Source organism: Miscanthus floridulus, chromosome 10 (assembly GCF_019320115.1).
Source record: "Miscanthus floridulus cultivar M001 chromosome 10, ASM1932011v1, whole genome shotgun sequence".
In the NCBI taxonomy this organism is placed as follows: Eukaryota; Viridiplantae; Streptophyta; class Magnoliopsida; order Poales; family Poaceae; genus Miscanthus; species Miscanthus floridulus.
Window position 1 is genome coordinate 112,436,789 of NC_089589.1, and position 25,775 is coordinate 112,462,563.

At 42.0% G+C, this 25,775-nt stretch overlaps 2 protein-coding genes across 9 annotated transcripts; one reads left to right on the forward strand and one right to left on the reverse strand.

Annotated features, from left to right (window-relative positions):
* The first annotated feature begins 6,121 nt into the window (after positions 1 to 6,121).
* LOC136485347 (vacuole membrane protein KMS1-like) lies at positions 6,122 to 13,834 on the forward strand. The gene is made up of 8 exons (XM_066482262.1): positions 6,122 to 6,487; positions 7,936 to 8,147; positions 8,376 to 8,454; positions 9,415 to 9,717; positions 11,409 to 11,566; positions 11,843 to 11,959; positions 12,875 to 13,060; positions 13,176 to 13,834. Exons 1-8 carry the CDS (start codon positions 6,412 to 6,414, stop codon positions 13,344 to 13,346), a joined length of 1,302 nt encoding a protein of 433 aa, XP_066338359.1. The 5' UTR covers positions 6,122 to 6,411; the 3' UTR covers positions 13,347 to 13,834.
* Positions 13,835 to 15,797: 1,963 nt separating this feature from the next.
* Positions 15,798 to 21,100, reverse strand: LOC136486970 (transcription factor BHLH062-like). Of its 8 annotated transcripts, none has more exons than XM_066484065.1 (5): positions 20,752 to 21,100; positions 19,702 to 19,803; positions 18,120 to 18,235; positions 16,933 to 17,060; positions 15,798 to 16,527 (listed from the first exon to the last, which is right to left on the reverse strand). In XM_066484065.1, exons 1-5 carry the CDS (start codon positions 20,988 to 20,990, stop codon positions 16,027 to 16,029), a joined length of 1,086 nt encoding a protein of 361 aa, XP_066340162.1. In that variant the 5' UTR covers positions 20,991 to 21,100; the 3' UTR covers positions 15,798 to 16,026. The 8 variants fall into 8 exon arrangements, with proteins under 8 accessions (XP_066340162.1, XP_066340163.1, XP_066340164.1 ...); XM_066484066.1 differs by having other exon boundaries at positions 19,714 to 19,803; positions 20,752 to 21,098; XM_066484067.1 differs by lacking the exon at positions 20,752 to 21,100 and adding an exon at positions 20,512 to 20,739.
* Positions 21,101 to 25,775: the final 4,675 nt, after the last annotated feature.

A 25,775-nucleotide genomic window follows, 5' to 3' on the forward strand; every position in this document is an offset into this window, starting at 1 on the left:
TGCCCCTCTGGCAAAAGGTGGTGAGGGAGTTGCCGTAGCCCAGAGGCGTAGGCAGTCTCGCGGCTTGGCCGGCCTTTTGGCCTCGAGGCATACTTTCGGTCCTTAGGTTTTTTACAATTGATTTGTCAGAGTACGCGAGAGAGTTTGGCGTAGGAAATTTTTCGAAAAGACGACTAAAAAACAGTGTCCCTCTGTCTCGTTTTTAGACAAGTCCTTTGCAAAAACTTCCTTGGAGCCTAAGCTGCCCCTCGGGCGAAAGGTGGTGAGGGAGTTGCCATAGCCCAGAGGCGTAGGCTGTCTCACGGCTCGGCCGGCCTTTTGGCCTCGAGGCGAACTTTCGGTCCTTAGGTTTTTGCAATTGATTTGTCAGAGTTCGAGACAGAGTTTGGGATTTAGGGGGGAGGTTCCCCCCTAGCTCCCGAGGGAGGCTCGGTTCTGCAGAGGTAGAGTCGAGTCTTCCCCCCCCAGCGTTATCGTAACGCCAAACCCGTACCGATGGGCTCGGGGGGTTTCTCGAAAATTTAGAACAATTAAAGAACGCTTTTTTATTGTATTTCGAGGAAAATTGTATGACGCTTGGGAATTTAAGGGTAGAAGCGACGTATTTGTTCTATGTTCCAAGTGTTGGTGAGGATTTCGCCCTTCTCATAGGCTAGCTTGTAGGTCCCGTGCTTTAGTACTTGGGCGGGCCACCAACTTCCAAGTCGTCGATGAGGTCACTGGCCTTCCTGGACTTGTCCTTGATGTCGTCCACGCCGGCCTCGACGGTTCGCCCGATGTGCTCGCCCAAGACCTGGGTGGTGCACCGCTGGTACGTGGCCCCTGCATTTCTGAGACTGAATGGCATAGTCACATAGCAGTACATGTCGAATGGGGTGATGAAAGAAATCGGCTCCTTAGGAGGTGGCGGGGCAGAGCTTGATGGTAGGACGTCGCTCCGCGCCACCGGCGTCTTTCCCTAGCCCAGGCTTAAGCTAGATAGGTCCCCAACCAGGGACTCTGTACCAACAGCCGGGCATGGGATACCGACGGGGAGTCGCCGCATACCGCCGGCGTTTCGCCCATGTCCAGGCTCAGGCAAGTCAGGTCCCCAACCAGGGACCTTGTGCCAACAGCTGGACATGGGGTGCCGGCAGAATGCGGTGCGCCACCATGAGCTCGCGCGGTGTCGGGGTGGTCCTGCCCGCGTTGCGCCTGGCGAGCGTGACAAGAGCGGCGGCTTGGGAGCCGCCCGCGCCTGGGCTGCTGGTGCGTGATGTCGCCGTCGGTTGACGGGGCTCTGGGTGGGAGGAGTACCATGTCGTACTTGTATCCTAGAGACATGAACTCTAGGCTCCCGAACCAGATCATTGTGCCGAGATGTAGTAGTCGTATGGGGTCTGCCATCCGGGACTTGTTGGGATGATTAAGCTTACACGCAGTATACCCCTACCTAGCGCGCCAACTATCGGTGTTTCGAACCGGGGGGTCCTCAACCAACCAGTAAATATGAACTGTGTGCCCCTAATCCCGGATGGTGATGCAAATAGACACAAGGTTTATACTGTTTCAGGCAATCGATGCCCTACGTCTAGTCTGAGAGATCGATCTTGTATTCCTTGCACCGAAGTGCTTGTAGTAGGGGGTTACAAGCTAGGTGAGAGAGGGAGCTAGTCCCAGGTCTCGGCGTGGTGTGATGTGGGCTACTTGAGACGTTGCTCTCAGGCGGCTTGGGAGTATGGGTGTTACAGGGTGATGTTTTTGTGGGTGCCTCTACGTGGGAGGGTGTGTGCGCATCGGAGTCGCCCCCCAGAAATGGCCCTGGCTGCCCCCTTTTATAGCTGTAAGGAGGGAGCCAGGAATAGATGAGAGAGCTACACGTGGAGCCTTAGAAGGAAGATCTAGTACTCTATCCCTGTAGCAGTATAGTGTTAGGAATGGCAATTAGTACTTGATCACTAGTGCGTCACGCAGGCCATGCCCGAGGCTATTGAAGTTGTAGGAGTCCTTGTTGACGTCTAGTCAGTATGGCCTCCACTGTAGGTGACATGCCATGCCTTGTGGATTTTTTGACTTGGTGGGGTGCCGAGGCCTGGCAGGTCGTAGCTAACCGCGCCGAGGCCTAATTTGCCGAGGCCTTGGAGGTGACCTGTGTATGAGGCGGGGGCCTCGGCGGTCAGCGTCGTACCCGGTTTAGGTAGAAAAGTGCAGGGCATGTGTCCGTAGGGCATGGCAACCCCTGCACCGTCAGTAAGGGATGGTAAAAAGGAGATTTGACCGTTGTCCCATCGCTCCTATTGCTGTACCCTGCCAGTCGTGGCTGACATAGCGGATGCATTCAGGCGCATTAAATGGATGGGACAACCTGCCAGAGGGACTGCCTCGACGAGAGGGCCTCGGTGAGAGGGCCTCGGCGGGGCGAATCGGAGACTCGGCCTCGGCGAGAGGGCCTCGGCGGGACGAATCGGAGAATCGGCCTCGGCGAGAAGGCCTCGGTGAGAGGGCCTCGGCGGGGCGAATCGGACAATCGGCCGAGGCCCCGTGGTTGTCCTTCGGCTTTGATATTTGTAAGGTCTAAGCAATCTTTTCGGTTCTTGCTTAGGGTACCCCTTTTTATGGTATCCGACACTATGTATGTAGCTTCATTTTCCCCTTCGCCTCGTGCTTCATGTCCGCTGTCTATCCATGGATGCAGCTTTGTGCTCCGTGCCTCCTGTCACGCCCGCTTCGCTTACCGCCCGCACGTGAGGACCGCTGCGCCCGAGGGGACCAGCTTCGCCTATGCCCCCCATGCCGCCCCTGCACATGACACACTTGCAACATAAAACATTTGCTGCAACATACGTTCGAAACGGATGAAACATTTGCAACATAAGTTTGCAACATATGTGTATGGGCACTGTAACATTATTCAACATCTAGATAAAATAATTATAACATACGTTTGAAACAGTTAAAACATTTGAAACATACAAACGCAACATACGTGTATAGCTAGTGCAACATATGCAACATCCAGATAAAACACTTGCAACGTACGTTTGAAACAGCTGAAACATGTGGAACATTCACTTTGCAGCATATGTGTATAGTCACTGCAACATATGTAACACCAGATCTACTTTTGCAATATACAGGTGAAATATATGCAACATACATATGAAACGCATGAAACATACTGTTTCAATTGCAACGTGTGCTCATCTACTTGTTGCCCCCAATGGATGCTCGTTGACGTGGAGCTTGACGCCGGCACGGAGCTCGATGCCACGGCGCGGAGGTCGGACCTCGGCTGTGTGTAGCGTGAGTCTGGGCGGGAGACGCGAGGTGCGACGAAGTGCAGCGCGAGGCGTAAGCGGTGCGAGGTGCAGGCAACGCGAGGCGAGAGCAGCGCGCGGCGCAAGGCATGAGGCGCAGATGGGGCGCGAGGCATGGGTGCAGGGCGCGCGAGGTGCGAGGCGCGGGGGCAGGCGGGTCCGTCACGTCGGCCCAACCGGACGCTCGATAGAGAGCAGTACCGTAAAAAGTAATATCAACACTGATATATCTTCAAATAGATTTATTACAATAATATATTATAGAGTTAATCTAATGAAAATTGTTGTGGGATTGTAAATACTAATTAATAGTTTTTATATATTTGGTCAAACTGAGATTTGACTCCTTGAAAAGCGATACTTCCATTTTTTAGGACTGAGAAAATAATATTTTTCCTCTTTTGGACTGTGATTATCTAATATTTTAAGCTACTTATCTTTTTTTAGAAGACAGATCCGGGACGTTGCCTACCATTAAAAGCGTAGCGCCGTTAAATTCTGAAATAAATTCAGAAAAATACGAACACTCATGGCAAGTCGAGTACTTAAACCTGAGTGGACTGGTTCCAGCACAAGTAACCTAACCAGCTAAATCTAAGATCAGTTTGTTTACTCTCTTAATTTTAAGTTAAAGGATAAGGTTAAGAATTTAAAACCATTAGAGTTACCGCTAGATGACAATTACTTTATAATAGAAACCGGTGCATCTAAGATTGGACGGGGAGCTATTCTAAAGCAAAAGCCGAATAAATATTCTGTAAAGACTGAGGAAAAGACATGCAGATATGCCTCAGGAAGCTACAAGTTACCAGACGCTAGGCTGTATATATATATGTATACAGTGTACATATTAACGTATGAATATGATATGGTAGCCAATATAAGGTATTAATATAGGCTTACCTGGTATATTCTGATATTTAATACGCACAGAGTATATTCTAGCACTTGTAATATAATATTCAAGATATTTATGTGCGTGTGGGTATAATATATTTTTTCGGGAATGCGTATGCGTCGCCTTAGCCAGAGAGAGGCGTATGAGAGAACCCTGTTGCCGTAGAGAAGTGTTCCCTTCGGGTAGAACTGCCTGATGAGATGATAGTAGCTCATCGAAGTATGCCATGACTAGAGAATATTAGGGAAATCTAAAAACGTCTGTTCCATAACATAGGTTCAAGATAAATATGATGAATACAGAGTAGGACCAACACAACTGCGTTACAATGGGCGGCAGACTTGTGGGTTTTGCCAGCCTCCGATCCTACATACACGCATACGCATATCCGAAAGAATATATTATACCAACATGCATATAAATATCTGAAATATTATATTACACATGCCAGAATATACTCTGCGAGTATTAAATATCATAATATATGAGGTAAGCCTATATTAATACTTTATGGGCGCGTTTGCTGGTCTGGTCTGGCTGACCAGCCGGCTGCTCCTCTTCACAACAACCAGCCAGTTTCAGCCGCTACAGTGTTTCTCTCTCACAACAACCAGCCAGTTTCAACCAAGTTTCAGACCAGCGAACGGGGCCTATATCGGCTACCAGATCATATTCATACGTTAATATATACACCGTATACAAATATATGTATCGCTACTATTATCAAAAAAATGTCAGGTAATTTTAGATGCATATTCGACTATGCCCTCCTTGTTCGAGTTAGGGGGTGTTTGGTTGCTCCTCCTAAACTTTAGTCGCTGTCTCATCGGATGTTTGGACATATACATGAAGTATTAAATATAGACTAATTACGAAACTAATTATATATTTTGCGACTAATTTGCCAGACGAATCTTTTAAGTCTAATTAGTCCATGATATGACAATGTGGTGCTACAGCAAACATGTGCTAATGACGAATTAACTAGGCTTAATAAATTTGTCTCGTACCTTTTGGATTTTATAATTTATTTTTTTATTAGTATCCGAACACACTACGTGACACCCTCACAAAACACCTCCTGTATTTCGTTTTCAGTTTCTGTGTAATAAAGAAACTTGTTTCAAAAAAAACTGTAAAATATGAAACTGAGTGACTGGAGTATTTTCCGGACTGTTTCCCATCCGTTCCTAGCAACAAGGGGGCGGAACCGCGCGGGCCCCACCAAACAGCCAGCGTCCAAACGAGAGGCGTCAAACAAAAATAGAAATTTCACGTGTGCTATTAAAAAGATCGTAATACTTTGTGTGCCCTTTAAAAAGCTCTAATTTTTTCGTATCCTCCATACCACTTCCGTCAGTTTAAACTCTAACGTCGTCGAACTGCAGGTGTGAAAAGACGAAAATGCCCTTAAGTATAAATATGTCATTAATTTTTTTAGCATCTTAACGACTCCAAATGAAAAAAACTCAAAACTAGAAAGGCGAGATCTATAATTTTTATATAAAAATTATTTTTATTTAATTTCACAAAAAATAATATGATTTTTTAAAGATATATTAATCATATCAAATCATATTTTTTCGGAATTAAATGAAAATAATTTTTATATGAAAATCATAGATCTCGATGAGATGTAAAACTTTTTAGATTTGAGTTTTTTTCATTTGAAGTCGTTAAGATGCTCAAAAAAAATTCATGACATATTTAGAATTAAGGGCATTTTCGTCTTTTCACACCTGCAATCTGACGGTGTTAGAGCGCAATCTGACGGAGGTGGCATAAAGGGCACAAAAAAGTTGAAGCAGTGGCGCTGAAGACGCTGAACTTTTTCAGAGGCACATGTAGCATTACGATATTTTTTAATGGCACACTGGAAATTGTGAAACCAGTTTCTCATTAATTAATAATCATTAATTAAAAAAAATAGCGGCTTTGTCATATCCGTTGCTCGTGAAACGCCCCACCCACGCCGCACACGCCGCCGGCGACTACCGTTGCGACGGGAACGGGTGGGAGCAACCACGCCACGCCACCGTCCCGGCGCCTGCGTCTCCGATCTCGAACGCGATCCGTCTCCTCCCTGCGGAGCCGCTCGGGAGTCGTGAGCTCCGTGTCAGATCCGGGCGGGCGGGCGCCCCTCATGGTGGCTCTGGCGCCGTTGGTCCGCCGCGAGATCTAGGGTTATCGAGCGCCGCGGGGGTGGGAGGCGGAAGGATGGGGCGCCGGAAGATGTCCGCGGCGGCGCCGCCGTCCCGGAGCTGGTCCAACGTCGGCGGAAGCGTCATCCCCGGTGAGATCCGTGGCTTTGGTTTTAATGCGCGTGGTGGCGTTAAGGCGTTGTGAGGCACTGAGGCGTTGTGGTCGAAGCTTGTTAGCCTATGTTTTTATTGATTGAAATCGGTGTGTAATTGGTGGGGGCAGTTGAATGAATAGGTATGTTGAGGTCGGGGATAGGGTAACCTTGGAATGGGTTTCATTGGTTGTGTGCACTGTGATGCTTGTGTTGGGGACGACAATGATTTGGTTTGTATTCAAACGCGGATCACTGCATTTTGCGTGCTTTATATACCACGTCATATCTTTTGTGCTGTTTCTTTTGAACGAGCACGTTGTGTCAATTTGAAGTTTATGTTAGTTGAGGAGCTGTGCTACTAATCAGTTATATACTAGAGAGAATTGAGTTACAGAAGAGAAATACAGGAGGTGTTTATTATGCTATGGAAGGCGATTCTTTTGCTTGGGCATTGTGCGCTGCACATATCAGCATATGTTTGTGAAAAGTATGCAGTTTCTGCGTGACTATTCTGCAAGTGACATTTCCTTCTATACCATCGGCTTGTCTAAAATGACATGTGGGACCAAACCCCAAATGTCATTTACTAGCTTAGTGGTATGTAGATAAAAAGTGTGCCACAAATTGTGGTACGGATGGAAATCCCATTATGGAACTGTCTTTCATTTGATACATGTGAATTTGTATTAGAGGGAATGCATTAATTTAGTATGATCAGAACACATATTTGATGTCATTGTATCAAATATTCTTGTACTCTTTTTTTTTTGTGAAATGCTAGTCTGGGTTGATGAATAGCTTAGTTAGTTATTTATGACAGATGAACCGATTGCTGAAAATAACTGAATAGCATACCAGTCGCTATGAATTAGCAGCAAACTTGGCTGTTAAAAGGACTTTATATATCTGCTATATATCATGATGTGCACAACTCAAACTATGAAGGGAGATAATAGCTCATCAATTTGTCTAGGTTGCTGTGGTGCACTGTGAATTCATGACCAAAGTGTAAATATTGCATCATGTTAATGAGCCTGACCAGCCTGGTTCATAGCTGCAGCTGTGTAAAATATTCCTTTCATGCTGTCACTTTCCCAGGCGTCAGTGACTCAAAAAAGTGTGGAAAGATTCCTCCTTTTATCACCTAACTAATAACTTTAGCAAGTTTGCAAAATATTGTCTAAACGTTGCCAATGTTTTAGTACATGAATGGACAAACCATACATGCCCTAACTGCTTGCCTATACGAAACCTCTGTTTATCATGACAACTTGCAGCAACAAACAATCTATGTTCTGATCTGTCAGTGACAGATGAATTTTGTTCTTGATAGCCAGACATATTACTAGAGTTGAAGTAATTTAGCTTTTTGTTTTGGCATTTAGCTGATGAATGGTGCTGTTGCTCTGTTTTTCTTTTATCTCATGTATTTATTTATTTTGCAGAACTCCGAGCAAAACACAAAATGGACTTGGAGAATTTGACGCTGACAAAACAACCACTCAGAACATTACATCTTTTCCTGTTAGCCATGTTACAATACTTGAAAAGATTAGCAAAATATATCCTGAGTAAGGGTGGTTTGTTCTTGCTCTTAATTGTTTTGGTGGTAGCTCCTGGAATCTTACTCGCTATTTCAGATGGCGTGCATAAGAAGGTGTGCTCTCATTCTAATGCTTTTTTTATTAATCTGTGGGATAGGCTAGTCATTTTCATAAGAACACCTGTTACTGTTTTTTTTTGTCATAGAGTTTGCCCTATAATGCCTAAATATTCAAGGAAGATACATGCTCTGAAGATCTGTATCTTTGTGAGATAATAATTTTTTGTTAGTATCTTGGTATTGTATTTGAACACTAATTTAGTTTTTCTGACTTGTATGCAGCATGTGCAGGAGTTTCTTAATTATGCTAAATTTGTGTTGTGGTGGGTTTCATTAGGTGTGGCTTCGTCAATTGGACTAGGCAAGTTTTATTATTGAACCTCTCAACATCTTGGAGTTTAGTTACAATTTACAAATAAAAGAAAATAAAACGAATTAATTAATTTTTTCTGGAGTTTACTTACCGATCTCTTCAGTTATCATGTCTTAACCGTACAGTCTGTGGTATGCTTGAAGGCTCGAAACATATGTATTTCAATAAATTTGTAATAAGGCAGAAAAAGGTACTTTATTTTGGTTTTCATTGCTAAACCTAGTGTTTTCAAGGAATGCTATGAACCGTCCTGTTCCGCTTAGTTCGTGTTTGCAACCTTATTAGGACTTGAAAAAAAAACAGTTGAAGGTGACAAGTGAGGCAGTGAGCATTAAGTGCCAGATTTTCTAATACAGATAACATAAGAAATAACTGGCACACACTTCCAGCGAATACTGATTTTACTGTTTGCCTTTTTGATGCCCTGTTTATTTGCTTCTCAATATATTGTCACGTGATCCTTTTAGCCAATTATTAAAATTAGTGACCATGGAGTTTGTTCCTTTGTACCAGATCCTTCATTTATTTCGATTCACAATATTTGGTTGCCCTCCAACAATTTTACTGTGTTGGAATTTTTTTTTGTTGCATGTCTCTAGCTGCCTGTGAAGAACGACCACATTGCCACAATGCCACATCAAAAAAGTACTCAGAAAACAGATGCCTTTTTTCTTTTCTTTCTTTGGAAGGTTATTTATGGCATCTGTGGATATTTAATTAGCCTCTTATTATCTTGTGATTTTGTCAAGCTTCTATAATGTTCTTAGGTTAATGCAAGTAGTCATGGCTTTTCTGCTAGGCATGTTCAATCTGTATGTTATTGGGATTTTACTACCTACAATTAATCCTTGTTAAAGTTGAAAACTAACACATCTAAATTTGGAATGTTTATTGCTGCAACAGAGAGAACTCATTTTAGAAGCTGATGGTTTAAATTTTAACATGCAGGTTCTGGTTTGCATACATTTGTGCTGTACCTAGGTCCTCATATTGCTCTGTTCACTATTAAAGCTGTTCAGTGTGGTCGAATTGATTTGAAAATGGCTCCATATGATACCATACAGCTTAAGGTTGGGCCATCATGGCTTGACAAGAAATGTTCAGAATTTGGACCGCCTGTGTATCCAGCATCAGCTCATTCTGTTAGGATCCCAGTCTTTGACTTACTATCTCAGATACAGCTGGAAGCAGTTCTTTGGGGCATTGGGACTGCACTTGGCGAGCTTCCCCCTTATTTTATATCACGAGCAGGTAAAATTGCAATGCTTTAGTTTCCTTCTGAAATTAAGTAATGATGTCCTATTATAGTTTAGAGTGGGCCAGGCACAGTGGTAGAGCTTCTGCCCTCGTGGCCTGGAGGTTCCAGGTTCAAACCAGCCTCCTTGCAAAATTGGCAAGGGTAAGGCTATCTAGAAACCTTCCCCAGTCCCCCACCTAGTGCGGGAGCTTTCAGCATTTGGTGGTATGCCTTTTTAATGATATTCTGTTATATAATGTACAACTTTTGCTAATCGCTGTACAGAAACAGAAATGCTACTAGGCTCTGTACTGCTTCTAACTGAATTATTTCAACAGCAACAGATACATATTTTCTACATACAGTTTTACTATGTAACATTATGGTTTTTCACTACATTCACCCCCCTGCGCCCCCGCCACCCAAGAAAAAAAAAACACACCCAAATATCCTTGACCTAGGAGGAGAATGAATTAGCCCCAGAAAGGCAACCAGCAAGACTAGGGGCATTAGCTCCCAATAAACAACCTAGCAACCATCTCCTGGAGTGCTTTTGCTTCATCAGAACACCAAAGGGTAAACTTATTTGCTATCGCCTGCAGCACCATTGAAATATTCGTGAACATGCAATCATTTCGATGTTTCCCAATCTCCTAGGACACTAGAATAATGAGATAGTTGAGCCCCTTCTTGATCACCCTGGGAACTTCTTTGATTGCCTGACACCACCAGCTTGAGAATCTGGGTGTACACAGTTGAGCCTAGTCTCTGAAGGATTATGCACCAGACTTGATGTGCAAAGACACAAGTGATCAACATAAGTTGGATTGATTCATCCACCTGGTCACAAAGGGGACAAGCAGCTGGATGAGGGAGTCCTCCCTTGGCTAGGTGATCGGCCATCCAACAACGATTGTTTATTGAAAGCCAAATGAACCACTGTCTGTCTCTGGACCTCGCCAATGTCTGGCCAAGGTGAAACTCAGAGCAGGTGGCATGACTGCGAACAGGGTATTGTGCTGCCAGTTCTAAACAGACACCTTCCATGGACTTCCTGCCTGCCAAAGCCAAGGTAGCCATGACATCATGCTATGACGGCTGTATCTTGGGGCCTGGTGCCCCACGACTAGGAGTAGGGCTGGCGTCGCACAAGCGCTCTGACTTGGAATGCCCTGTTAGCTGGGGCTTGTCGGAAAAGGAGGTGAGGGAGGTGGATGACGCTTGAGGGTTGGGTTGGGTTGCCGGTTTAGCAGAGGACACAGCGGAGGAGGTGGCCGTGCCTAGGATGGGTGTCCGTGGGCTACTGTGGGGAGATGAGACACCATGGAAGAGGACATCCGTACAGTTCAGCTTTCTATTTACACCATACATTTAACTTTTGACTTCATGTTCTTCTAGAGGCGCCTAATAGTACATGCTATATTGCGTTTTTGTTTTGTTTTGTTGTTGTTTTCTTAAATTCCTAAAACTGGGAACAGGGCCATGCCCATTTTTCTTGACATTTTAGCTGTTCACATATTTAGGTAACATTTTGGTGCTGTGGAGCTTTAATTGTTTGATGGATTTTAGGAAAAAACATTTCTAGAAGTGTTATGCCTGTGATGTGAGTTCTTGGGAAGGGTAGGAAAGATAGTTCTGGCATTTTTGTTTCTATTCCTTTGATTGGTTTAAGCTACCTATCCTAAATGGATATCTTGTCATGCAGCTCGCTTATCAGGGAGCAAGTCAAAAGCTGTTAAGGAGCTTGATGTCGCTACTTCCAAAGAAGATGGGACAGTAGCATCCAGTCTTAATCGTACCAAGCGTTGGCTTCTTTCTCACTCTCAACATCTCAACTTCGTCTCTATCTTGATACTTGCTTCGGTTAGTCCCCTGTCTTCCATCCTTTGTTACCAATTTCTTCATTGTCGATATCTTACAACCGTATTTGTTTTATTAAGCATTTGACTTTGTTCCTTCAAAATCACCTTTGGACCATTTGCAAGGTTTTAGGTCCACATTTTAAAGCTGTCTAGATAAAATAGCACCAACAAATAAGTTTATGGAACATTTCCTGTACAGCAGTTACCATAAGTTTCCTCTTAAGAGGATTTTCATTGAATTAAAAACAAATTGCCTAATTTTGATGGCCCTTGTTAGGTTCCGAACCCACTCTTTGACCTTGCTGGTATTATGTGTGGCCAATTCGGTGTACCTTTCTGGGAGTTCTTTTTTGCAACTTTGCTTGGGAAGGCCATCATCAAGACTCATATTCAGGTGAGGCATCTAACTTTATACTTTTATCTTATTTAATAATCGGCAATTGTGTTTATTGTGATTCATGTGTGCCTTTGTTCTACTTGTTGCCACACACTTCATTGTTTGGATGCACGTGCGTGTTCAATCTTTTGGAGAGATTTCCATTGATAGCTAGTGGTCTTTTTAATGTTTGGGAAGACAGTCTTTTATTAACTTAATTAGATGAAACTATTCTTCGATGTGGTATTGTTTTATGCTTGTATGTGATCATTATTTTCCACTTGGATTCAAATTTTGAAAGCCTACCAACCATCTCAGGAAAAGCCCATCAGGATAACTAGATTTAGACTGCATGCCAATCTTTGATTTTTTAGGACGTGGACATGTTAGAATGCCTGGGTATGATTTCAGCACAAAATATGTCAGTATTTGCATAAGTTGATTTGATATATTAGTAGGATGAGTGCCCTAGTAAGTCTTGTCCTATTCCTCCCCCTAATTGAATTCCTATTCTTTTTACAAGAATTCAACAAAAACTGAACCAGAAAATGAAATAAACCTAATGATAGTTCAGTAATGAAATATAATGTGATGAACTGGATTCGGTTTGATTCTCTAGGTTTATTTGGTATCCATAATTGAAGAAGAATAAAACTACTGAAGACTATTATACCTGAAAAAACCAGTGAAATTAGTTGTGAAACCTCTCTTGCTAAGACTCGTATTTTATTTCTACCTTAATGAAATGACACGCAGCTCTCCTGCGTAGTCTGAGAGAAGAAATCTCTCTTGCTAAGGTTATTATGGTGCCTGACTTCCTGAATTTTTGAGTCATTTTAGTTTCTCCATACCTGGTTTAGTGAGTTGTTAGGTGGTTTGACACCAATAGTTGCAGCACCCCTTTCCCTGATATGCAATTTTCTTCTCTCGCAGACACTGTTTATTGTGTCCTTATGCAACAATCAGCTCCTGTATCTTATGGAAAAGGAGTTAATCTGGATATTTGGTCACATTCCTGGGTTTTCTGCTACCCTGCCATCTGTGATTGCCAAACTCAATGCTGCCAAAGACAAGTATCTATCACCACCAACGCCAGTCTCGCCGTCCTCTCAAATGGAGGTTAGTATCATCATTTAAAATCTCTGACCATTTGAGCTGGAATGGCCTCTCTTAGCCTCTCTTGATTATTCATCTCATTTTTCTTATTGGTTCAATATATTTACCATGTACACAGGAGAAACAGTGGAATTTCTCTTTTACATTGGTTTGGAACTCTATAGTGTGGCTTGTGCTTCTGAACTTCTTCATTAAGATAATCACGTCAACAGCACAGGATTATCTCAAAAAGCAGCAGGATATGGAGATGGAACGTATTTCTGATTCCCTGACCCTGGAACAAAACTAACTAGTGGTGCAACTAGTGGTGTTTATTTCAGCTGCTAGCTGCAAAAGATTCTCCTCTGTAGCCTTAACAACTGGCTAAGCCCCTGCAGATGATTCCAAGTTCCAACAATTATCAATTAGTATTAGTAGCTATTCATCTGTACAGTCAACGAAAACATGGGCTTGGTAACTGGCCGGGTGATGGCTGTGACCTTCTGTCATTGAGCCTGTACTGTCAGTTCCTGGACTGTAGGAGAATCATTCTATTCTTTTTTCGGACATCTACACGTATGGATAGTAGGGGTTGTTTATGAAGCACGGTTGGCTTTTGCCGAGATTTAGCACTCAGCTGTTTCTATTTATTTTTGAATTGCTATAGAAACATGTGAGGATTCAACAATGATACGCTATGTTGTCAAGTTTACTATGTATTTGGTTTGCAACTGGTGTCAGAAAGAGCAAACATTAGTTCATCTATTTCCTTTGGCAAATAAAACCTCCTAAAGAAGACATTGCTTGTCAAGCATGCCTATGATCGTGGTGATTAATGTCACTAGCCCGAATTTGGCTTGACATATTGTCCACCTGAAACACATTTTTTTGTATCACATCCAGCATCAACAGATTCTCCACCTGAAACACAATGTTTTTTATTCACATCCACCATCCTGTACGGAATATCCAGCTTCCGCATTTTAATCTTAGTTTAGTCTTACGGGGTGTTTGGATCCGGCTACTAAAATTTAGGAGGTGTGTCGGGAGGATGTTGCATGGGGTGTTCGGATACTAATAAAAAAAACAAATTACATAATCCGTCAGTATTTCACGAGACGAAATTTTAAGCGTAATTAATCCGTCATTAGCACGTGTTTACTGTAGCAAAACATTGTCAAATCATGGCCTAATTAGGCTTAAAAGATTCGTCTCGTAAATTAGTCGCAAACTATGCAATTAGTTTCGTAATTAGTCTATATTTAATACTCCATGCATGTATCCAAACATTCGATGAGGACAGTGACTAAAATTTAGGAGGGGCAACCAAACACCCCCTTAGTGTGATGACAAACATCAAGAATTAGACACTTCTAGTCCCAGTGAGAGTTTTGCATGAGTTTTATTTGTATTTAATAGGTTGTCACATAATTGTTTTTATGACATAGCAATGTTTTTAAGAGAAAAGAAGTGATCTAGATGAACCATGAAATTAAATATCTATAAAACTATAGAATGAAACTTGTATTGAGACGGATGTTTTATCCGCATTTCATTTTATATGATGTTCATAATTATTTTAGATTTAATGGTACTATTCTTTCAATTGTATGTGACGTGCCTAACTGTCGACAACAAGACAATTATGGTGACCGTCAATCTTAGATCTGTCTGCAGCTTATAGGGATAAGCTGTACATATATGTATATGAGTGTTTGTATTTGTGCTGAGATTCATTAAAAAAACTATACACTTTACATATTTCATGACCAATTTATATACTAAGTGTATAGTAATTATAAATGATAATGCTGGGCGTGTTACGTTCGGACGGCTCGTTCCCGGGCCTGCCCAACGATCAGGCCCACCAGGCTTCCTCCGCTCCACCTTTAGTACGACATAATTTCTCCAAAATAAAAAATAAAAAAACATATCAACATTTTCTTTCCTCGCCGCCGCACGCATGCGACCGCCGCAGGCACATCCACCGCGCCGCTAGCCTTCTCCAACGCGGCAGTCTTCCCGTCCGGACGCCGCATGTCCACTCCGCCTCGCTGCTGCCGCGCGCCCATCCTACGCAGCTCGCTCATGCCCGTCGCGCTCGCCCATCCCACGCCGCTCGCTCCCGCCCATCATGTTCGCCGCCCAGCTGGCCGAACCAAGCCCGGTGTTGCTAGCGATGGTGGTGGTGGTGGTAGTGCTCGAGCGGCGCCGGCTCCGACCCCGATGGCTGGAATCGCCTAGCCCAAGGCTCTTCATGTTGCAAGCATATGTTTCAAGTGTTTCAGATATTTTTTAGGTATGTTTCAAGCGTTTCATGCGGATATTGTAAAAGTAGATCAGGATGTTGCACATGTTGCAATGATTGTACACGTATGTTGCAAATGTATGTACCCAATGTTTTATCCATTTTTTCAGACGTATGTTGCAAGTATGTTTATCTAGATGTTGTATATATTTCACACACTGGATGTTGCATATGTTTGCATTTGTTTTTCAAGTGTTTTTCATGTGTTTCAGACGCATGTTTCGGATGTTTTAGTTGTTTCGTACGTATGTTGCACTTGTTTCATTTGGATGTTTCAGAAGTAGATCGGGGTGGTGTGCTTGTTGCAATGTGATCCACCTGCTACAGCTACTGGGGCGATGTGCATGGAGGGGAGCGGCGCAGCAGGCGTGGAGGAGCGCGAGAAGCAGGGAAGCGTTGGGGAGTGGCGCGGGCGTCCGGATGCAGGGCGTCCGTCCGGACAGTGGCGGAACCGGCGATTTTGATTAAGGGGGCTGAACAAATATGATCGTATTTTTTAGTACGATAAAATATAGCCACACATGTTCTCAAGTTTCTAGAACAAGCGCTACAAACAGAGTGGCGATTCAACGCCGAGCAACTACAACATTAGTTCTGACTTCTGAATCAGTAGAGGGAGGGGATTCTTGGTATTTACAGGACAATCGCTGCCACCACTTACTGATTCAGTGTTATCAGTTGGCTAACCGTTCCGCCGTTCCTTTCTGCCGGGCGATACACCGCTGCTGCTTCCTTCCTGAGATGATTGTGGGAGGCTTAGGCACAGCTGCCCTGGCAAGGAATCTGTCAGGCTCGACGATGTGGCCAGGTTGTTTCCTAGAACGGAACATCCATGCTCTGGTGGAGATGATGCCCCTGGAAAGAGCTGCAGCTCCCGAGGTTGGGGCGCATAGCCTTGGCCAGCATCAGCAGAGTGGCCCTGACTGTGTAACAGAGTTGCTGTATTTGTTGGGTGCGCCATGGCCACAGAGCTTAAATTAGGAATGTTGCTCCACATCTGCTGTGGCATACGGTGAGTTGCCAGATCAGGACCTACAGTGTTCGCAACTGGTAGTGGCACGCCAAGGCTGTTCTGATTGAGGCTGCTGTTCCTCAACCTTGCACAGAGCTCATTTTGTAGTTCTGATATTTGTGATTTGAGTGAATTGTTCTCCTCTTGCAGCTCATTCTTCTCTGAACTGACCTGTCAATAAGTGTACTTTAGGCTTAACAGGTGAAATGCAGATAGTAAGCTGAAACATTTACCAAAGAACTAAATCAAGCAAGCAAGTGCGATCAGTAGTAATCTCATGGTAAATATGAAACATTAACGAGAATCCGTTGAATGAGTCTCACATCTACAGTCGGTTTTAATGAATCAATCACAGGATTCACAACAGATACATGTCCTACTTTTAGAAGAGCAACTTAAGCTAGATGTTTATAATTCTGAACAAATAATAACTGTAGAGGACTTGGTGGTTTTCAAAAATGTGCAATAAGATCTGTTTGGTCGTCTCCATCAGTTGAGAAACATAAGAATTCATGCAGAATATAGCATGTTGATTTTTTATAAAGGGCATATAAGTGCTTGAATTTGGAAACTCACATATTGGCGTTCCGATACAAGAGCAGATTGTTCCTTCCTAAGAGATTCTACTTGAGTAATTAGATCTCGCAGTACTCGTGCAGCATCACCTAATACTGTAGCTTTTCTAGTATTTTGTCGATCAAGATCTGTAATAGCAGAACTATGTTGATCAATGGCTCAGATATCTCAAAATCAATAACCCTAACATACAGACCTGTAAAACTAAGGCCATGTTCTGCAAACAACCGGAACACATGAGGATGATTATGCAATCATATTTAATGGCACAGGATACAAAGTAAAAAGCATCAATGTTCATCATAAGTATGCAGTTCAGCAGATGGCATTCCCTACCTGTCATCAGAATAACATGATTGCATGGTACATCAGCAAGAATTATCCACAGTGGTGCTCCATTCAAAGTACATCATAGTATTAATAGCTTAACCATATACATTAACTTTGAAGAATTTGGCAGCCAGATTAGCAGTTCCTTTCATGGCAACCACAAATGTACTCAGTAGAAATGGTGCTAACATGCTGATGCCAGAGTAAGACAACGCTAGCATATCCATAAAGAAAATGGAAACAACAGAAGAAAAGAATTGCAAATAACTTAAAAATCAATAAAAAAAATTAGAGGCTAAATAACAAGTTGATGCCTTTTGACCTAGTAACATTAATGTATGATGGACCGCTCAAAGCGAAGCTTGAAATAGAGAAGGAAAGCGAGCAGTTCACATGTGGATTTTTTTAGCAATTTAAAGAAAGGGGTCGGTAGACCTTTTAGACAACAATGAAGGTATGCATGAGATGAGTTCTCTAAGGTGATACATTACCTGTTCAGTTCGTGATATGGCAGGCAGCTTGCCTGCCAGGCAGCAATCCTGGCCGCCAGGCAACCAAAATTGACGGGCCTGAGATTGTTGCCTGGCAGGCAAAGCTGCCTGGGCACGGAACCAAACACACCCTAATATACCAAATGATGCAGATATACTACATAGATCCTGTAAACATAATGTAAGCTAATGTATGCTATAATTTCAGTCCTCACTGAGAGGGCACATCATGCTGGCCACCATTAACAGATGAGCTCGAGTGGAGAACAGAATGATGGAATCTAAGCGCAGATACTGATATCTTTCTCAAGAGCGTAAATTGATTCTATTACAGATAGTCAATGGTTAATGACCTACTTTACTAACCTAGCATACTGCCCAGCTCAACGAAAAGGTCATTCAACTGATCACGTTTAAGCTTCTCTCGTTCAGCTTTATGTGTTTTCTTTGGGGAGGTTTCCTGAGACTTTTGGTGAATAGACCTGCAGCAGAAAATTGTTCAGAAAACAGGAAAATAGTGCAGGAAAAAAAGATGAGTATGCTGAGTGAGGGAGTACACTACAAGAGCAAATAAGTATTAGAAAGAATAGGTCAACTGAGACTAGGGAAATATTAACTCCAGTAGGTATCTGAATATAAACTTCGAACAAAACATATACTGTGTCAATAGCATGCAAATTACTACAACAACACTCATTAATTTGAATTAATTGAAATTTAATACACTAGGATTCTGTTAACACTTAACCGCTATGAGCTATAGGCCCTGTTCTAATGTGACAAGTGGGGAGTGCCTAACTGCGAATCTTTTTTTATAACTGTCCCAATCACAGAGGTCCTACACAGGATTTAGGAGCGGGAACCCATCTGCACAGCTCTTGTCCTAAACAGTCTTTACTCTTTGGTTCTCAAGGGTTCCTTCTAGTCACTTTAATATATATGCATTGTGCTTTATATATAGAAAACTTTCGGTTACAATTTTTCTTGTGAGTTCAGAAATCAAGAGTCGAGAAAACATGAAAGAAAAAGGAGCCACAACTTCCTGTGGTTTCATACCACTTGAATTGATGGCTAGTCTAGCTTCTATATTCATGCAGGTGAGAGTAAGAGTGAGACTGATATGCCTATGGGAGCAGATGACGCTGCTTTACTTATGAGGTAGCGATTATTAATAGCATACAGCCTATGTCTCTCTCACAGATCATAACTTCAAGTAAGTTATGGCCCTTTACTGGCCTATTAAACAACTCCATATGACATGAAACTGAGCAAGCAGCACAATGATTAGCCAAAGAACCGGTGAAGACAAGAATTGAACTGAACAAGAGGGAATGAATGCAAATAAAGAAGATTCAGCCATAAACTACTGGTTATTAAATCATATTTATGTACCTTCTGCAATATCTATTCCTAGATGACAGTCTGCCTTATATTTTGCTCAATTTGATCGGATCTTATTGCTTGCAGTGGATCAAATGATGAGGGTGGGGACATAGTAATCATCTGGTGGACTGTGGATGCTAGCATTTTTATGTACACCCAGTGCTTGTTTAGTTCCCCAAAAGTTTCCCAAAAAGTACTACAGTAGCCATCACATCGAATTTTGCGATACGTGCATGGAGCATTAAATGTAGACGAAAAAAAAACTAATTGCACAGTTTGGTTGGAAATTGCGAGAGGAACGTTTTGAGCCTAATTAGTCCATGATTGAACACTAATTGCCAAATAAAAACGAAAGTGCTACAGTAGCCAAATTCCCAAAATTTGCGAACTAAACACGCACCCAATATAGGTAGCTAACTAAGAGCAGATGTAGTAGTAAATGCCTCTATATTAGATACTTCAGGCTCTAGCAACACATATGGCCATGCACACTGTGGGCCATGACGTAATACTCATTACTGCTACGAAATTTGTTGTATAAAACTGAATCCGAAAAAATAGATACTTTGAGGCCAACCCATTAGCAGGCGTCTCAGAAGCAGCATTTGAACTGCCAGGCAGTGAATCTGAGCTTTCCGTGTCAGCCACCATGCCAAGAATATTGTTCCTGCGTCACAAAATTGGGTATTTAAGCACTAAAAGAGTTAAAACCAAGTGTAGCAACAAAGGGCAACTAATCTGGGCCACAAGGTATCACAATTCAGAACACAAATTCAATCCACATAAAAATGTGGAGTTCCTAAGGAAGCTGTACCACGGAAGCATCAATTGCTCACAATACCACAACCACCTAAACTTTTAACCTCGCTAGAAAACAAAGATGAACAAGAAGCACCATATGTCTGATTGACGATGATGAAGTGCAGATGATTACATAAAAAATAATCAACTTTATGTATGGACTATGCACAAGGATCAGATCAACAATGAAAAGTCTATCTGAATCTGCATAAAGAACTCAATACATCTTTTTTAAATAAAAACAATGTTGTAACTACCAGTTGCTAAATTAACCTACCAAATTGGCCAGCTTTATCAATCCAAGAACACAAGAACACTATAGACAGTCCAAGAAACGATATCAAGCTAGCTACCTACTCTTTCTCTTGACTGAACAGCAACAGCAAAAATCTTAAACTGCTCATGCGTCATACAGCCCATCACGAAGTTAAAGCCAATTTGATCCATCTAATTATTCTCATTGGAAAATTGGAAAATGCACAAAGAATCCAATACAGATTTTTAACAGCATATATAAAAATAACGGTTGTAATACATCATTACTCAGAGCATAGATAAGACGAACAGCACCTACTCCATAAAGCCCTGACCAAGCAACCACCTTCCTTCTCCCTCGCCACAGTAGCTAGCTCAACCTATCGAACAACTATAAAGACACCAGCTTTCACACTGAACCCATTCGACTCTGACACCCAAACACCTCAAGAGATCAAGTCAACTTTTACCCCTCCCAAGTGCACCGCAGAGAACCGAGCTTTGATCCCCCACGCCCACCCAAATTTAGATCAAGAAACGATCTTTGGCACGCGGGTACCTCAGCCTCGACGGATCTCGATCCGCAGACAGGTGGTCCGCGGTGGGGAACGGGGGACTGGCGGCCGCGGAAGGAAGGTGGCCGGATGAGCACGGGCAGCGACAGGGAACGGCTGGCTGGGGAAGTGGAGAGCCAGTGCGGGGAGGGAGGGAGGCGAGCACACGCACGCGGGCGCAGCGAGCGTGTGGCGGCCACCCACCCGCACACTGTGTGACCCAGGCGGCAGCGCGGCGACACATGGCGTCGCCGCCGGCCCCACCGGCACGGGAATTCCTGGACGACGTAGATATGGATGAGGAAAAAGCTTCGGTAGGATTGGATTGGGACCGGTGATGAACTAGCTCCCAATGGATTGGGATGGGAAGGCAAATTGTCTCCCATTGTGACTAAGCCAGATCCTTCATGATTTTGTAATTGTTGTGCCACGTTAACGTCATGACGTGTAAAACCTCTATATATCTCTATATTATACTACTAGCAAAGCATGCCCATGTATGGCTTGTTATTATAGGGATATTTAACTATTTGCCGATTGTCAGTTTTAAACAGACAAAAACATATTTTGCCACCAAAAATAGTACTTGCACTGTATTCTTGCCATTTTTACTAACTTCTTAATATGGCAAACAAAGGGTTGCAAGTAAGTTATTCAGAAAATGGGATAGTTGTTTTGATTGGTTATTTAGAGCACCTCCAGTGTACTGAAAAAACGAATTGTGGGCAGAAGAAATCGAACCAACAACATTGTAGGATGCGAACCATGGTTGTCAGATCTCAAACCGGATACTGCACACGGTTCGAACCGGAGAGAATAAAATAAGCCGCAGCGGAGTATGCATGCAAGCTTCTGAGACATGCAGAGGAGAGAACAACGCTGCTTTTTTGTTTGTTTATTGTTACGCAGGTTCCACTAGGCGATTTAGCACTAGAGCAGTCGAACCTCTGGCCATGGAATCCAACGATGTCAGTTTGGTTCGATTTTACTCTGGAGGTGCCCTTAGATTCAAAGTTGAGGTTGAACTTAGATCGCCTGGCAGTAGATACTATGACGGTAGATGCCACACTCATTTTAGTAGATCTTTTGGTGCCTTCAAAGCAAGTATAGATGAATTTAGAGATGGTTGCAGACCCTACATTAGTGTAGACTCCATTCCCTAAATGGGGAGTGAAATGGGCACATGCCTGTAGCTAATGCAATAGATGACCATAATTTGATATTCCCTATATTCTTTTAGACTGTTTGAATCAGGGATCAAAGAAAATTGGATTTGGTTTATGGAGAGTAGGTTATGATGTTTTTTTGACAAGTAGGTTATGATGTTGTTGCAGCCATGGCACCACGTCTAGATGTGCCTCAAGCATTCCCTTTGTTCTACACCAGGGAGAATCTTTTTTGCTGTAACTTATAGCCCTTTGCAAGCATCAGTACGAATGGCTAAATATTCATTGAACCTATTGTTTTCCCTAACTGAGACTAGATGTTTCTCATAAGAGATCAAGTGTGACTATCTAAACAACAATCTAGCTAAATGTTGGGATACATGGATCTAGGAGCACAAGGACGTTCTAGTAGATGTTATAGCAGACGCTATCAAGGAGACGACACTTATAGTGTTTGAGAAGAGAAGAAAGATTTCTACTATTTTGTTGTGGTTGATACTTCCGGCCACCATCCACTGGCTCAACGCAGCCTTTTGAGGTAGGATGGTGTCTTATGTATACAACCATAACTTGCCTGTCTGGCTGCCTTGCTATCTATAGACATCATATGTTATGGTTTCTTGCAAAGGGTCCATTTTGTTATTAGTTTCCTATGACCCAGATATGAAATATGTTAAACGAAGGCTAAAAATGTAAAAAAAAGGTAAAGTATAATTTACACCCTCCAACTATCGCCAAAGTATAGATTTCAACCTCGAACTTCAAAACCGGATAACTTTGGTCCTCCAACTCTTGAAAAAGTTCAACTTTCATCCTTCTGGACGGTTTTGCGTATGAACAGTACTTTTGATATTTCCAGGAGTCGCCGAAATTTTATATTATTTTTTTAAGCATCCTAACGTCCTCAAATGAAAAAACTCAAAACTACAAAGTTGTAGATCTCATTGAGAGCTACAACTTTGGTATAAAAAGTATTTTCATTTAACTCCATACAAATAATATATTAGTGCTCTAATGCGGCAAGCGCTAGTTGGCGATTATTATGGTGCTGAAATTTTATATTATTTTTTCGAGCATCTTACTATCCTCAAATGAAAAAACTCAAAACTACAAAGTTGTAGATCTCATCGAGGTCTACAATTTACATATAAAAATTATCTTCATCCGCCATCGTATTGAAGGGTTTTCTATTTTTTGAAATTAGAGTCTCATCGCGCGACAATATATTTTTATCGCGTGATGAGACTCTAATTTCAAAAAATAGAAAACCCTTCAATACGATGGCGGATGAAGATAATTTTTATATGTAAATTGTAGACCTCGATGAGATCTACAACTTTGTAGTTTTGAGTTTTTTCATTTGAGAACAGTAAGATGCTCGAAAAAATAATATAAAATTTTAGCACCATAATAATCGTCAACTAGCGCTTGCCGTATTAGAGCACTAATATATTATTTGTATGGAGTTAAATGAAAATACTTTTTATACCAAAGTTGTAGCTCTCAATAAGATCTACAACTTTGTAGTTTTGAGTTTTTTCATTTGAGGATGTTAAGATGCTTAAAAAAATAATATAAAATTTTGGCGACTCCTGAAAATATCAAAAGTACTGTTCATACGCAAAACCGGCCAGAAGGACGAAAGTTGAACTTTTTCAAGAGTTGGAGGACCAAAGTTATCCGGTTTTGAAGTTCGAGGTTGAAATCTATACTTTGGCGATAGTTGGAGGTGTAAATTATACTTTACCCAAAAAAAAAAAATGACGCGTACGAGAAGAATAAGCACGTATCAGACACCAAATCTAGCATTTACTATCACGTGACACTGGTCATTATGCCCCATAACAGCAGCTCAAACCCATGCCAAGAATACCGAAATTCCAGCTCAGGCAAAATCTTGGGAGATACTACAGGCATAAATAAACTTTGGAAAATATAATAAAATAAACCGGCGGGCGACGGATTATCCATTGGCTGAGCTGTGCGGCCTTGTGCCTCTGCTTCGAGCCTCTAAAAGTCTCAGGTCTCAGCGGTAGGCAGGTGCGTGGGCCAGGGCCAGCCGTGCAATTATCAGTTACAAAAAATCTCCTTGTCACTTGTACCCTCCTACTGTTATGGAATTGCATTTTAGTCCTTATTGGAATCCTTTAAAGCAGCAGGTAATTATTGAAAAATGTAACTCTTTTTTTTGCACTTAAAACCACTAATGGAGTATTAATTACATACAGGTTTTAGCTAAACACTTTACATACACCATTTTGCCTGTAATTTTCTTTTGGCAAGGTCAACACTGAACCATGTTTACAAGTAGCAACGCACTACTTTATTTGGTCCATATTGCGTTTTGTATAGTTGTACTCAGTAACTACAGTATTAACGCCGTGTTAATAACCAGGCTAACATCTGCTGGATCCATTTCCAGATATTGGTCAATTTTGACCACTCAAATTTGATACGGACTAAAAAAATTCAAAAGATAAATGAACAAATTCAAACAATGGTTCGAGTAAGTAGCTCAAGATGGAAAATGGAGTAAGATAGGCCAAGGCTAGGGATGAAAACGAAAATGATAATTTTCGATTTTTGAAAATTGTTTTTGAGTTTTTTTTCGATTTTCACGCTTAAACGAAAACGGTAGCGGTAATCGAAAAAACGATATCGGTAACAGTAAAAATAATAAAAAACGAAAGTGAAAATGATTTTACCCTCTTCCGACCATTTTCGAAGATTACCGTATTTAGTCGGTAAATTAACGTCGGTAGTTACCGATTCAAAGGCCCACTAATTTATTTTGCAGACTATGCGATGCATACTTTAGGTTTAGTAGACGCACAACCACACCTAATGAGTCCCATCCGCACGTGCAAAAGCACATAAGACAAGTATTTTTTTAGAAAGAAACTATACGCCAAGTATTTCATCCGTATAGAAACAAGAACGTGTGAACTGTACGGTGTCTAGTGCGGTTCTAGCTTGTGGTCTCGTCGTGTGTCATCTTTTTGCATATTCTCGTGGATTTGTCAATCGTGGCTTTTCTCATGTTCTACGGTTTGGTGTGTTTGTCATTTTTAGGATATTGTTTTTATGTATTATGATCGTTATCGATGTATTTTTTATCAACTCCTATCGAAATTACCAGAATATCGATGTTGTATTCGTTTCCGACAATATCATTCAATTTTATTTTCGAGACAAAGATGTGAAACTGAAAGTGATTTAGCCTTCTATTGGTCATTTCCGATCGTTTTCATCCCTAGCCAAGCCGCAATAGATGAAAGCAAAATAAATTTTACACAAAGAAAAACACCTTAAACAAAGAACTAAAACACATTGTGTGAACACCAAGCAGATAACAACAAAAGACACAACGAATCAAAACATGCTAATATATAGTGGCATCAAGATGGAATACCAAGAACACCACTCATAATGGGACCGAGATCCTCTGTGGTCGTGCACATCAACTCTTCTCTGCAGTCATCGTTGAAAGCTCTAGTTTGATTTTGATGAATTGATGAAATCCTAAGTGCTAACCTAGTTTATCAAGTGATCATGAGATGGGTAGTACATTACAAGCGATGAAGCAAATAAAGACCATGACATGATGATGGTGATGCCATGGTAATGATCAAGCGCTTGGACTTGAAAAGAAGAAAGAGAAAAACAAAAGGCTCAAGGCAAAGGTATAAATGGTATAAGCTATTTTTTTGTGATGACACTTAGAGAGTGTGATCATATTTAGGTTCGATAGCCATACTATTAAGAGGACTGAAACTCGTATCGGAATGCGGTTATCAAAGTGCCACTAGATGCTCTAACTCATTGCATATGCATTTAGGATCTAGTGGAGTGCTAACACCCTT

Excerpts from the sequence above, each read along its gene's own strand:
- LOC136485347 (XM_066482262.1), top strand. The coding sequence starts at position 6,412 with ATGGGGCGCCGGAAGATGTCCGCGGCGGCGCCGCCGTCCCGGAGCTGG. Across the intron at positions 6,488-7,935 it reads CGGCGGAAGCGTCATCCCCG|AACTCCGAGCAAAACACAAA; the intron begins GTGAGATCCGTG and ends TTTATTTTGCAG. Across the intron at positions 8,455-9,414 it reads GGCTTCGTCAATTGGACTAG|GTTCTGGTTTGCATACATTT; the intron begins GCAAGTTTTATT and ends TTTAACATGCAG.
- LOC136486970 (XM_066484065.1), bottom strand. The coding sequence starts at position 20,990 with ATGTGTCGCCGCGCTGCCGCCTGGGTCACACAGTGTGCGGGTGGGTGG. Across the intron at positions 18,236-19,701 it reads GCTAATGGGTTGGCCTCAAA|GTCTATTCACCAAAAGTCTC; the intron begins GTATCTATTTTT and ends TTTCTGCTGCAG. Across the intron at positions 16,528-16,932 it reads TTGTATCGGAACGCCAATAT|GTCAGTTCAGAGAAGAATGA; the intron begins GTGAGTTTCCAA and ends ACTTATTGACAG.